The 14570-nt window shown below is 41.8% G+C and overlaps 1 protein-coding gene and 1 long non-coding RNA gene across 10 annotated transcripts in view; one reads left to right on the forward strand and one right to left on the reverse strand.

Moving 5' to 3' along the window:
- The window catches only part of LOC146432818 (uncharacterized), a 65141-nt gene that overhangs the window by 19935 nt on the left and 30636 nt on the right, over window positions 1-14570 (forward strand). For 5 of the 6 annotated variants that reach the window (XR_014854336.1, XR_014854335.1, XR_014854331.1 and 2 more), the window contains exons 3-4: window positions 3898-4133; window positions 6035-6179. This is a non-coding gene — a long non-coding RNA (uncharacterized LOC146432818). Of the gene's footprint in view, window positions 1-3897; window positions 4134-6034; window positions 6184-14570 lie in introns of all 6 variants that reach the window. The other variant, XR_014854333.1, reaches the window with a different exon arrangement.
- Window positions 1-14570, reverse strand: part of RORA (RAR related orphan receptor A) — a 351708-nt gene that overhangs the window by 17773 nt on the left and 319365 nt on the right. For 3 of the 4 annotated variants that reach the window (XM_085070846.1, XM_085070847.1, XM_085070848.1), the window contains 3 exons: window positions 12072-12157; window positions 3924-4065; window positions 1855-2250 (listed from right to left, as the gene is read on the reverse strand). In XM_085070846.1, the coding sequence (XP_084926972.1) occupies window positions 1855-2250; window positions 3924-4065; window positions 12072-12157 (624 nt within the window). The remainder of the gene's footprint in view (window positions 1-1854; window positions 2251-3923; window positions 4066-12071; window positions 12158-14570) is intronic. The other variant, XM_085070849.1, reaches the window with a different exon arrangement.

Genomic DNA, 14570 nt, shown 5'->3' on the forward strand with positions numbered 1-14570 from the left:
TCTGCTTGAAAAGAAAGGCTCAAACAAAACAGGAAGGGTGGTTACTACAACATGGAGGTATTCTGAGGGTCTGCAGTGTTGGGTCTTCTGTGAAATTGTCTTTGTTTGGTCATGACCAAACCCATCTCTTCACAAACTGAACTGCTGGAGCAATCAGTCTGTTTATTTTCGTGCTTAATTCATCAGTAGATTGATGTAAGATACTACCTGAAAAGTCTTTAACATACAGATGAGGCAAAATCAGATTATATGTGCTACCTGAGCAATCTGTAAGGTAGAACACAAGGTAATTTATACTTTACTTGTCCCCATACCTTTGATGTATTTTAGAGCAATTGGTTTGTTTTTTTTTAACAAGTGTGTAGTTAAAACACTTGTTCTTGGTAGCTGCAGCTGACAGCATGAGCCCTGTGCCCTTGCAGTATACAGGAGGTGAAATACTCCCGTGCTATTCACAAACCTCCACCTCACTTCGGGACTGTGTTTCAGCACACACCTAAATACTTTCATTGAACAGCCACACCTTTCTAAATTGAAACCTTCGTCTGGCAGACAAACATTCTTCAAACATTGTTAGTAACGTCAATGCTGGGCACCCAAACCATGCTGTGCAGGGTTTAAACGAAGCACTGTGTAAATAAAGGTAAGCAATAAGACAAACTTAGTTTAGGCCAGTGTCCTAAACTCAACACCCAGCCTACAAATGAAAAACCCTTTCTTTTTTCTGTGGGTTTAATGCAGATGTTTTTAATACCTTGCATGAGAAAATTAAGAATCATTTGGCTTAGACAAAGCTGGTAGCATTGCCTTTGTCCCGACTCTTTCTTCTCATTTTTACCTATCTGAAATTATTTGAACTCAAGCCAGAAACACTATTTTGGCTGTCAGGACATATTACATTGCAGAGAACAGCATTCTATAACATAAGGACATTAAAAAGTAAGCTTCTTGTGCCTTCCTCTCTGCAAAATTTCTAAAAAGAACATAAAATAAAATAAACCACACAAAATTGTGATGTGGAATACCCGATTTTTCAAACTATTTTTAGGTTTTTGTAACAAAGTAATTAGAACAAATGTTGCTTAAGCAAGCAAAATCAGTTTTAAATGCCTGGCTGCTTACATAAGTAATAGAATCATGAAACCACTTCTTTAATGTCCTGTTCCACTTTGTTTATAAGCAGTTCACACACCACACTCTAACTCCAGTCTCAGCTGTTGACAAGTCATACTTGTGGAATTCAGCCCTAAGTGTAATCATTCAGGGAAGAGTTTAAACTAAAATGTGCTAATTAATGTGGTTGTTATAAGGATCTTACAGAAATTATCAAAACTTGCTACATTCAAAACTTTCTTTCAGTATTTGGGGCCAGATCCTGTTCAACCAGTGAAAAGAACTGCCCTCAGATTAGCCTGGTGCTTTTCTCAGGTAAAGAGCAGAAGAAAATCAGCCTCATCACTTTTTGCTGGAAATAAAAGTACTGAGGTAATGAAAAGGGAGATAAATTGTTAATAAATAATCTGCAAATAAAGAAACACCCTGTCTGTTTTCTCAGCACTAAAAATTAGCTTCTTAATCAGTATTCTAAGGGTTCTATTGCAAGGACTGAAAGCAAAAGCAACATTGGTAGAGCTGATCAACCACAGGACTGTGAGCTTCAGTCCAGACCCAGTAAGGAGCTCCCCGTGTGCCCCGAGATGAGGGTTGTGCTCTTGTGCTCTTCACACAAGAATGCCCATACATGCCCACAGCTCCACTGAAGCAGCATTCTCGCTATCACCTGGCTACATGTGTCACTTTAATCCAAAGCGTACTGTTAAGACAATTACAATGGAAGCTTTTCTCTCTTATTACCTAATTCTGCCATGGACACAGTTGGAGAGGTCTCCCCATTTGTAAAAGAACAATAAGGGAAGAAGCCCGATGCTGGTGTGTAGTCACATATTGGTTCTGGTTTGATTCCATTAATATCAAGACCCGACTGATCTGGAGAAGGCTGTATGTCTAAGTAGAAGCTGCTAACTGCAGAGTCTGCTTTGCTACCTTCAGGGGTATGCCCATCAATGTAATTACTGAGGTCGTCATGCAGCTCTGTTAACCCATTGGTGGTGATATTGTATGTTGGTGTGAGTGGTTCTGCCTCTCCTGGCTGCTGCTGGTGATCCCGCTGCTGCTGCTGCATTCGGTGTTTCTGCACCTCGGCGTACAGGCTGTCCCTCTGCTTTTTTGACATTCGACCAAACTTTACAGCTGAAATACAGATACACAATAGATTACATTTCTACACAGCCACCACTGCCTTTAATTGTTTTGTCTCTAAACACCACATGGAAGGACACAGCACAAACCCTGAATGGGCAGGATGGGCAGACCTAAGAACCACTTGTCAGCTATAGATACACAGCTGAAGCACCTGCTCTTTAAAGGACTGTCTTGATAAGCCACTGAAATGGACCATTAGAAGCCACTGGTTTAGTTTAATCCATTAACTTTCTACCTCTGTACTGAAAAGATTTTCTCTTGTATGTCTGCTGAGGTTGGCGGATCTATCTCTTCAGCATTCAGACCCTACCTAGAAAAGTAGAAGCTAAACCAGAAGCTGTTGGCCTGAGACAACTGCCCAGCTGCAGCACTGTACATTCACACTGCAGAGTGAACCTAGAGCATGCTGCCAGCACATGGGGTCTAGTGCAGTGTATCAATTGCAAGCTTTGCTGAGACTGGGACTAAAGCGTGTGGGAAGAGCTGCCAAACCTGCTTTCAGTGCCACTGTGACAAGCAAGAATGTTTAGTAGATGAAGAATTGTTAAATCTCTGTGTGTGTGCACACAAGTGCATGTGTGTATTTCTCTCCACAACATTACTATGACTTTAACTATTAGCTGTAAGCCAGCAGCAACTGGTTTGCAGCATCCAGGGAATTCCCAAGGACGCAGCATGTGATTTCAAGGACCTGTATCAGCTGTAAAAGCCTCATCCTTTAGAAAGGTGACTAGTGCGTTCTGCCCTTCTTACAGAAAAGCAAACTTGTTGGAGGAACTAGTCATTACATGATCAACTGTTTCAGGTTTTTAGCTTCATGGCCAATGAAAAAATTGAAGACAATGTAGTTCAAGAAGCAAATGTAATCTGGAAACAATCTCCTTGATCCAGCCCCATGTACCTAGAGTAATGTGTATGTATTTGTAGAACATGCAGCACTGCTGTCTCTGTGGCAGGGGAAAAGACTGAGTCAGAGCTTCAAATTGGGTAAGCGGTGGCAGCTCTGTTCCATCTGTGGGGGAGGCGTGCAAGTCTCAGCTGCAAAGCCAGTTCTGACTGAATTACATAAGTGGCCGTTTGGCAGAGGCGGCTTTCGTCACTACTCGAGCTGCAATTTTGAGCTTAATATTAACAGCACTGGAACATCTTTTCTTCAAAATTCTATCTTTGAAAAAGCACGGCATTATTTTTCTCTTTGCAGTTTTTCAATTATGCATTATACACACATTTAACTTCTGTTGATACTGTGAAGCAGTTCTGTTCTGCACCCATGCAGCAGGCAGTGCTACTTGCAACTACAGGAGGTCACTTAAATTGGAATGAACACATAGAAGAAGTATTAACATTAGACAAAAAAACTGCATCTTCAAGAAATGACCGGAGACAAAGCTCTTAACTGGGAACTATAGTAGATAAGTAGGAAAAAAGATAAACCCAAGAACTTTGTACATGCCTGATTTATATGTATTTACATGAATATATAGCAACATCTAAAAACACATAACATATGTAGAGAAATACATAGCAATATCTAAAAATCACTTGATCATCTCAACTATCAGCTCGATTAGCATATAAATGCTGTGTTTTTTGGTTTACCATCCATCACACTAGATGTTATTTTACTTTTTGCAGGTAGGCCCCAAGTGAGCAGAGCTTACCATCCCGAGACATCCCCACAGCAAGGCATTTCTGTAAGCGACAGTGTTGGCAGCGGTTCCGACTGGTCCGGTCGATCAGACAGTTCTTCTGCCGAGGACACGAGTACGTGGCATTGCTCTGCTGACTCCTTCTGAAAAAGCCCTGGGATGCAATTGCAAAATACAAGTCAAGAAGCTGTTAACTGATGGAGCAAATAAAGACTCTGAAAGGTAGCATACCTAACAGAAAATGAAGTTCAAGTGCTCTATAGTCAACTAAAGGAAGTTTAAGAGGGTTTTGTTGTTGGGGTTTTTTTTTCTCTCCTAGAAACAAACAAAAAACAGTAACTAGCAAGAAACAGTTCATTTAAAAAGCATTGTAACATGTAAAGGAATTACACTTTTTATTCACTGATTTTACTGATCCCATATTACATATGGTACACCAGCTCTGTCCAAATGAGGTAAAACTAATTATAGACCTAGATTTCCTTGATTTCTGATCTCTTCTGGGTCGGTATGGTTCTCCAAAATAGGGAGGATTCAACAGCTACCAGCCGGTCTGCTCTCTGGAGTGACAGTGGCAGGCTCTGATGTTCAGCCTCACCAGTGTACATATGTGTTTAAAAATACACATCATGATGCTGAGCAGTTTCTCCTAAAAAGGACAATTTTTAACATGTTTTTAATAGACTCATAGAATCATTAAGATTGGAAAAGACATCTAAAATCAAGTCCAACCATTATCCCAGCACCACTGTGCTCACCATTAAACCCCAAGTGACACATCCACACACCTTTTTGAACACTTCCAGGGATAGTGATTCCACCATTTCCATGGACAGCCTATTCCAATGCCTGCCCACATTTTACTGAAGAATTTTTTCCTAATATCCAATCTAAACTTCCCCTGCCACAGCTTGAGGCCATTTCCTTTTGTTCTCTTGCTGGTTCCAATGGGACAAGAGCCCTACCCCCACCTGGCTCCATCCTCCTGTCAGGGAGTTGTAGAGAGCAGGAAGGTCACACCCGAGCCTGCTGTTCTCCAGACTGAACAACCTCAGCACCTTCAGCTGTTCCTTATCAGACTTGAAAACAGTAACAGACTTGTGCTCCAGACCCTTCCCCAGCTGCCCTTCTCTGGACACACTCCAGCCCCTCAGTATCTTGTTTGTTGTGAGGGACCCAAAACTGGACACAGCACTTGAGGTGCCTCACCAGTGCCCAGGAGAGAGGGATGGTCACTGCACTGGTGCTGCTGTCACCTATTGCTGCTATTGTGTGAGTTAGTTTGATGCTGACAGCCCAGGTTTTGTTCAGCTCTGTGCAGGATTTAGATTCTGAAGGAGGGGGAATGCTAAAACATGTTTTATGTATGATCTCTTTTCTGAGTAACCCCATCTCCAAAGAAAGCTGGAGCTGGAAGGTTACACACAGCTACAACTTCATTGTCTCCTCCAGAAGGGTGCATGTCATTAACCACTATGCAGCTGTTTGCTTTGAAGTTCATTTCATCCTTTTGCCACAGACTGCCCAAACATAAGCTGCTGTGTGTGTAATACCTACTTCACAAGGATGCTGCAAAGATGTAGTCATTCTAAAGAGGCATTTGAGAGCAGTGAGCACACTATTTTAGTTTTATGTTGCCACATAATGGATTAATTAACAGTGCTGCAAAGAAACTAGTTCCTTGGAAAGGCTGGGCACCTTTTAATTAACGCTGGACTTTTACCAGTTTTTTATTTACTCAGAGGCTTCATGCTGGAGTTCCTCAGCACATGCACAGATACTTGGTGAAGCAAACAAAGGCAGGACTTCTGCACGACAAGTCTCAAGTAATCAAGTACTTCCTATCAAACTGCCTGCAGACAGAAACATGGCAAAACACTGAGACAAAGCTCCTCCTCTGTCTTAGCAGGAGGACATCAGTCTTTGTTGATTACACCTCTTTTATTAAAGCTTTACTGGGGAAACATGGAATATTAAAAAAAACAAGGAAACTGAAGATGCTGTCTTTAATCCTGTTTTCGCATACACCATTTTTACCCTTTTATTCTGGTCTTTGTTTCCATATGACTGAACTTTCAACTGTTTTTTGGGTTTGTTTTTTTTTTTTCCACATTTGTCAATAGTGAGATGATTGTCACCGAGACTGAAAGTATTGCACATATTGAGTTCCAATTGAATACATTTCACCCTAAAGAAAACCTGAAATACCATGGAAATGTTTACCATTGCAACATCTCAAGTGATCCCTCTGGAGGAACCAATTCTTGGGTAAGTAGATAGATTCAATTTCCAGTTCTGAGAGCTCCTTCAGTGGAGCCTGTCACTCCACTGCAAGTACAAGTGTGTTCACCACTAAACTCCAAGTGCAATGCCATTCACCACAAAAACAGGATTAGGGATTGAGCTGGCCAGTGACTGATTGAGGTTGTGCATCAGTCCCTGAAAATTTCTGTTCTGCAAATACTTTTCTAGTTACACTGGATGACATGCTCACACATGAACTACATGAAACCCTCTGCCACCTCTAAGATCCTGAAATATCAATATGTGAAATTAACCTAATCAATATGTGAAATTAACATATTCCAATAACCTCAAGGATCTATAGGTTTTCCTTTAGCTGAGCTATATACTGATTCTGAATTGCCAGTTTGGCATATTTCGCTTTATTAAGAATAGCCTTGTCAAGCTGAGGATTATTTTTAGTTTATTATAATGGAGAAAATACTGGCCTTTTTCCTTTTCCAGATTTTCCCTAGAGACACAGCTGCTCAATACATTTTAGTGAACAATGTATCAGCTAAGTTACAGCTTGAAGCTAAGTTTTCAGTAGAGCAGAACTGCCTGAACCCAGGCCTTTAAAAGCACTGGTACTTTACAAACCAGAGATACAGTAGAGTGCTTTTAAAAACAAACCCAAGAAAACATCAGCAGTGCTAAAGAAAGAAAAAACCTTACCACAATCTTCAAAAACGAATGTAAAATTGTCCAGAGCTAAGAAATACAGATATCTGAGATTTGGGAGTAAATTGACAATGAAGGTCAAGTGAGGATTTTTTGTTCTGCTGTCCTTTATTTGTTAGCTTTGTAAGCTTTTGGTGGTCCTTGGGCTTTCACATTACTGTAAGGCATGTGGGGAAGCCCCTATTAGAGGAGCCTTCTGTAAGTACCTACAGTTTTCTTTCTAGGTTTTTTCCCCTCCTTTATTAAAAGGAGAAATGCTCTCTTCTGTTCTTCTATTCCCTTGCCTTTGCCAGAGGCACGGAGCTGGCTATAATTTTTCCACCAGGAAGGAGGAGGTGGATGCATGCTTGGTACACGTGTATACATTCAAGCCTTCTGCAAGTCAGCCCAGGCCACATGCCTTTAATTGCATGCATGTTTACAGCCATCATTTCATGTGACCTAATGGGCCAAGGCAGAGCCACCCCTCCTGACCAAGCACAGAGACAAAGCTGGTGCTGCACTAAAGGAGCCCCAGTGTTGGACCACTCTGGCCCACAGCACATCTGGGCCAAGCCTCAGCCCCTCCTGATGGCAGCACAAAGATCCAGCCCCAGCCACGCAGCTCTGCACATTCCCCTTTCCTGCAGATGGATCCACTCAGTGCCTGAAGAAGAGCAGAGCACATTACAAGCCATAGTCTGGTCCCTGCATTTCAGACTCCTATTTATACACAACACAGTCTATGGGTTTTCATTTGCTGCCAAGAAATCAGGTTTGGGGAAAAAAGGGCGCAAGAACTTTTCATCTGCAAGTCAGTTCGAATAACAACTTGTTAAAAAAGGACTTTGAAATGTAAATAGCAGTTTTTGCAAAGTCTATTAATAGTTTCAGTGACTTCCCTGCTCAGCAGCTCAGCATTGGAGACGTTGGTGTCTGAGCTGGCTCCTGAGCCAGTTGTGCTTCCCTCGTATCCCAAATGGCACTGCACAGGCTCCCTCTCCACCGCGCACAGGCTGAAACGCTGAGCTCATGTTTGGTCTTTTGACAAATTTTCATTTAATGAATTGATTCCTACAGTTCATTAACATACCCACTTCCACTTCTGTATACACATATGTCTTAATTAGCTGCTCATTGGCTGTTTAATTACAAGAAAACAGCTGACAGCTGCCTTGCTGCATCCTAATGGCAGACGTTTTGGAATGACTGTATGCAAGCCTGTGACAACAAAGGCTTATTCATAATCCCATGATTTATGGCTAATACTTAAAGACTTCCACGTATCATTAAGTTTTGCAATATTCTGAGCAATTAACAATTAGGTGGGGGGGAGTCATTCTTTTACTGTTTTCTAAAGCAAACCACCACAAATTTTCTTCAAAGAAACATCAGAAAAATACACTGTAATACAAAAGGCAGGCAAACATTCAAATTGGATTTTTAACCCTTTTATGACAACCAGCACGTATTTTAGTTGTAAAGGGAGGAGAGTGCTCTGACAATATTGTTCAATAAACTGTGTTAATAAAGTATTTGATAACAAAGTGTCACTGAAAACAGAGCAAAACCATTCAGTTTTACATAAGTAATAAAGACATGAGTGAGCTTGTGTTTGTCAACGAATGAAAGCAAGATGGGCAGGGACAGCATACCACATATTGTTTCCTGAAGTAAAGAACCTGGATGTTCTTTGCACTTACAATGAAAAGGATTGTCTGAGGTTTTTAAAGACATGAGACAAAAGCCAGTATTGATTAACCTCTGAAAGCATCTGAAATGCCCAGAAATGCCCTGCATGGATGGTTTTATAAGACCAGCTGCATGCAGTCAGGTAAAGAGAGTGATCGCTACTGCATTGGTGGGTCACCTGGGCATGAACAACTGACAGCAAAAGCAAGTAACTGCATCTGCAAATTAAATAATAGTTCATTGTACGACAGTGTGGAACTGAATTCAACTTTCAGCTAGGAGAAAAGAACATGAATGTGTACAAACCACTCTCCTTGCCCAGCATGCTCCCTCCTACAGCATAAAAGTTTGTTAATGGGCTCCCACAGCTAATGGTTGAGTGAAGTGCTCCATACAGACACCCTTTTTGTTACTAGTGCTCCTACAACCACCCTCTCTTAAAAAAATTATTTTATTTATAATAAGCCACAGAAGCCCTCCTAGATAAAGTGTAAAATACAGGCTGGCTAAAAACTCAAATTTTCAGTACAGGGGGAGAAGATGAGGGGGTGTTAAATTTTACTTTTTTAAAGGCACATCCAAATTGAGCTAAATAGGCTGATGGGTTGGGAGTACTAAATGCCTGTGCAAAACACTGCCACTAACTTCGTAAGAACAGCCAGCAACATCATAGCGAGGCAGGAAATGAAAACTTCCCAAGAAACACTAATGGGTTTCATTACAAGTCCTCAAGTCTAGTTACGTGAAATGCAATGTAACAACAAAAACTGATCAAGAACACTTTCAACTCTGTGAAATTCAAGAGTTGCAAATCTGCAGAAGAGCAACAGAATCAGCAAAAGTCAATTGGACAAAAACTGGTCTGTGATTTCATCCATGATACAGATTAGAACTGCACAGTAGGTCTTTGCAACTAAAATGTCACTTTAGGTTTTGAATAAATTGTATTTCTGCTGGTTATCGGTATTCACAGAGTAACATTTAAGTTAACATTATGATTAAGTAATATCAAAGTTCATCCAAACTGGAGGGGAACCAGTCCAAGCTGAAAACACCCCACTTTGCTGCTGCTGTTGCTGCTTGTAGATCATTCCTGACAGGCTTGGCTTGAGGGCAGCAGCACAGCTGTTCCTTTCTGACAGCCATGGCCCTGGTCCTGCCATCTGATGCACATGGATGGGTTTGTGGCACCTGGTCAAAACCTCACTGACTTCTCTGGGACTGTGCAGGACTGGCTGCCGGAGCTAAGGCACAGGACTGGGAATGAGGTGTTCATAGCCCAGTACTTTTTACAAAGGAAGGTTTAGCATAACATGAAGAGCAACGTCAGCATGCTCAAACCTGCAGCAGTCATAGCCACAGAAAAGCTGGGAAAAGAAACCCATACCAATCCACACCTGGCTGCTTTGGCAGAAGCCAAGCTATGCCAACCTTTTCACCAGCCAAAATAGTTCTGTTGGGTGAGACTTTGTTGACATTACTGTGGAAGACTGTAGCACAAACAGAATCCGGCAGCCACAGCAGGGCATTTTAAATGCTGTCTAGGTCATGATCATGTAAACTTTTCCTGTGACTTGTGCCCACTAGCACTGCCCCAGTCTGTCAGTACCTGCAGGTCATCTGGGCTCTGGCATTAAAGAAGACTGAGCTTCTTTAGGAGTGAGCTTCTGAAAGGAAAACAACTTGGTTAACTAAGCCGGCTTTAAAATTCTGCCTGAAATTGTATGGCTACAAAACTTTACTGTGCTCCTTCAAGAGGAGGAGCAAATGCCTAAATCATTCACTGGACCACTGTCTCACTTCTCATGCTCTGCTTTTACGGTTCACATGGGTTTCAGTGTGCTGAGCATCCCTGTCTGCTGGTGTTCCCTTCTGCCCTTTCCACCAGCTGACTGTTCTGGTGGAATTCTCAGAAGCAGAGGATTGCACAGAGCTCCAAGAGAACTCAATTTATACAGCATTTGAGGAAAAATCATTCATTCTAAAACACCGTATACTGCACACACATTTCTCACTAAGTGCATGAAGATGAAGGAAGGAAACCACAGCTGGCAGCTTCTCTCTCCTTGGGCTCCTGCTCTGCAAGAAGCCTTTGTGGGGAGGCCCAGCTGAGCATTAGCACCACGTTAACCCCAGAGTGTTTGCAGTCAGGTTTGGATGTCATGGATCTCTCTCTCAGGTACTTTGGTCCCAAACCGTTTAAGGATTAAAGAGGTCTCAGACCTTGAACATAACTTGATCCTTGACAAGACAGTCAAACAACAGAATTCTCACCACAAATATCTGCATTTCCCTCAGCTGAAATTTGACAAAGGCTGCTTAACTATGTAAAGCTGGAAAAAGTCACCACTTTGTTATCAACGCATTTCTTGCATTTTCCATAACAACAGCGGTCACAGAGGGCAGAAGTTGCTATTCCCATATCATTCCAAGATTCTTACTTTTTTTTTTTTCCTTGCTCATTACCAATACTTCCACAAGACTGAGAGGATGTGTTAATGAAAACACAAACGTCTTCCTTGGAAAAACACAAAAGAAAACTTTATAATGTGAATGCAAGGAAGTTACTTTTTGTAGATGGGTTGTAGTATCAAGCAGGTCAGGACAGCAGACTAAAAACTGTTCATAAACATCAATTCTTCACATCTCGAGTATAGATTAATAGGAGAAAACTTATCAGCATGGGATTGCAACATCATACAGGAAGAGAGCAACAAGCCAGAGCATGGCTGTGCACACTGTGTCACCCCAAGCCAATGCTGTGCTTCTGCACTAGGGGTCAAAAGGAGTGATCAGCTTCACCCTCACCTAGTGTTGGCACTGTTCTGTTTAATTGCTGGTTGTGACAGATACACTGAACAAAATATAAATGCTTCTAGCACAATCCTTGTTCTCTAGATTTACCAAAGGTACAACAGCAGGAAAAAATTCAAAGCCTGAAACTTCCACAGCAGTGATTGCACTGCAAGGAACAGGCAGTGCTCCCAGCAAGAGTCGAGCCTGCCGAACACCAGGAGCAGGTGCTACTTGTGAAACACCATCTCAGCTGCCAAACAGAATAGATTTGCAACTGTAGCAGAGTGCAAAAGAAAACAGAGGGGAGAGCTCTCACTTATTTCAACAGAGCTTCATAGCAATTTAGAGAGCAAAACCAGACAGGGAGATTCAAGAAAACCAGACTCACCCTCCCTTCCCTTAGCTGAGTGCACCGAACAGGCTCTTGGTGGTGTGCTTGAAGCAGATCATCTCTTTACATCTCTTCTGTTTATGCAGAGAGAGACAATTTACAGCACACCCAGCACAACTGCGTGATTTTGAGGATTGTCCTAAAATCTGCAGCAGTGTAACGGCGTGTGCATGACAGAAATGTCCTATTTAAAGCCCAAATAAAACCAGTACTTCAGAATCCCCAACGATTTTATGTTCAACTTAGGCACAATGCTTGCTCTTTAAAAAAAGAAGGAAAATAATCACTATCAAAAGGCTAAATGCTTTTTTTTCAGACTTAATATTTTAGAAGCTTACCTTGCAGCCTTCACATGTAATGACACCATAATGGATTCCTGATGATTTGTCTCCACAGATCTTGCATGGAATAATTTCAATTTGAGCTGCAACAGAAGCACGCAACCAGTTAATTACATTTTCTTTTAAACACCTTATAAAAGCATTCCCTGATCAGCATTTGTACAGTGAAAACTAATAACCTGCTAAACATTATACTGCATTAACTATTCATTGCTGAACTGCAAGGATCCCCTAGAGCTTTGGACTAAATTATGGCTGCTCGTTATATAATAGCTTTTGGGTTATTAAAATGGGTCATTTGAGAAGGTGTTTAAGAACCCACAAGAAGGCTAGAATCAGCATTTCAAAGCCAAAAAGAATAGGAGAGTTAACATTTTGGCCAAAGAGCTAAGATGACACTAGAAAGGTTTCTTCCAAATGTACTCATGCAAGACCATAGCATTGATAATTTTAAAGCTTGCCCTGCCTGGAAGCAAATGCACCACCTTTCCCAGAGCTCACACAACTGGCCAACCCTAAAGAGGAGTTAAGAGGTGAAGAGCAACCCATTTTGCATGAGAATCCAAAACTTACGCATCTGAACCGAAAGGGAATGATCAGTACATATTTGTGTATTATCTACCACAAATCAAACATGGCAGGAAAATACAGCAGCACTCGGTTTACTGAAACCAGAAGGGTTGGCACAGTCTGGAAAATGCCACACAGTTACAAGGTATGAAAGCCCTGATTAATGTAAATTCATCCATATAAACATACCTACTGAATTCAGTTTAGTGTGTGACTATCTCTAAGCCAAGCACCTTCCCATCTGAACACATGAGTTTAAGAAGGGAACTGCATGCTCAGTGATACCTCTCACCTGCTCTTGGAGCACATGGCTGCAGTTGTTTCACTGGCAGGTTTGGACAGACCACACTCAGGCAGTGCTTTAGTGATCAAACACCAGCAGGGCACATTTCACATGTGCTTGGCTGGGCTTACAAACCCAGACCACACACGCAGCTAGGTGACTGAAATCCCAGGAAAGCCCTTGCTCTGCCGCAGTGTGCTAGGATGAAGCTGCACCAGTTTTCCGGAAGCAGCTTAGTCGGAACAGTACAAGTGTGACTCTTGCTGTGTCTGTAACTGTGATACATTAACAAGTGCTGTTCACCTCCTTGAGGAACTCAAATCCATTCACAAGCTGCCTGACTGTTTGAAAGAGCTCCTCTTTCATCCAATTTACGGCTATCCCGTCTGTGACAACACACAAAATCACATCTAATACTACTGTCTCACAACAGTATTACTGTCTTTCTGTCTTAACTTCATGGACTCTGTTCTCAGGAAGTCATGCCCACTCTACAAACACTGCATTTTACATGCCAATAAATCCCTAACTGGCTGCTTATTATTGATCAAGAATCATCTTGAAGAGCTACTGCATTCTCCATTTCATTGCAGTCCGACACAGCTCAGGATTGGGCCCAAACCATAAGATAACTATCACATAGAAGCCCAGAAGACTTGTAGCACAGCACTGACTGTGCTGAAATATCCCTTCAAGATGTTCTCTAGCTGACATCAAATGCAACAATGGGGCAGGTGAGCAGCACCCAAATGGGACCTATTTGCTCCTGGGAATCCAAGAGCAGCTAAAATGCTCTGCTGGGGAAGGCAGTGCCCAACAGCTATGAACTAGAGGGCTTTCACCAGGCAGTTCCAAATCAGCAGCTTTCAAAGCATTCCCATCCAGCAGGACACCCCTTGCACCTGTGTCCATCATAAAGACCTTGGCATCCTTGACCTTTAATCCCCACCGTCCTCACAGTGATAAAATAACAGGCTGAAATAAAAAGGTCTGTTTAGGACACTTATGGAAGGAAATATTTCTTCCCCAAAAATGGTTTTCATTTCACTTTGCTTTCAGCTAACACATTACACACAATGGAGCAGGAAGTGAACTAATAAAAGGGAAAAATAATGTGTGTGCTGTTTCATTAATGTGCTACATGAATTATTACTGGAGCATCATATGTTTATGAGCTTGCAGCAGAAAGGGTGGTATAGCCCCCCCCCCCCCCATCAACAAATTGGAGAACAGACTGAAATTCACAGAAACTCAGAATTTGTATCATGTGCAGTTCAAATTCAGAGAGCAATCCTGTGGGCAAATTCCAGAATAGCTCTACCAAATCCCAGTTGTGCCTTTTCAACATACGATTATTTTTCTCCTCTGCTGCAGTGAATCAGCAGCCTTCTGCAGCTCCTTGGACAGGGTAGTGACAAGGCTTATCTCCACAGCTACATGGCAGTGTATTTTTTACATTTCACTTTTATATCCATAATTACTGCCTTATTTTGAATAGGTATGATATAATTGGATCTAGTTTATCTACAATCTCCAGCACGTTAGTTAAATCACCCATGAAGCCTGTCTATGCAATCCCTATTTCTTTAGCAACAGGACATTTGCAGAGTGTTTGAAGGAATGTAACATGCCTTCAAAGTGAT

This window comes from Lichenostomus cassidix, chromosome 10, assembly GCF_008360975.1.
Source record: "Lichenostomus cassidix isolate B80296 chromosome 10, HeHo_3.0, whole genome shotgun sequence".
NCBI classification, from domain to species: domain Eukaryota; kingdom Metazoa; phylum Chordata; class Aves; order Passeriformes; family Meliphagidae; genus Lichenostomus; species Lichenostomus cassidix.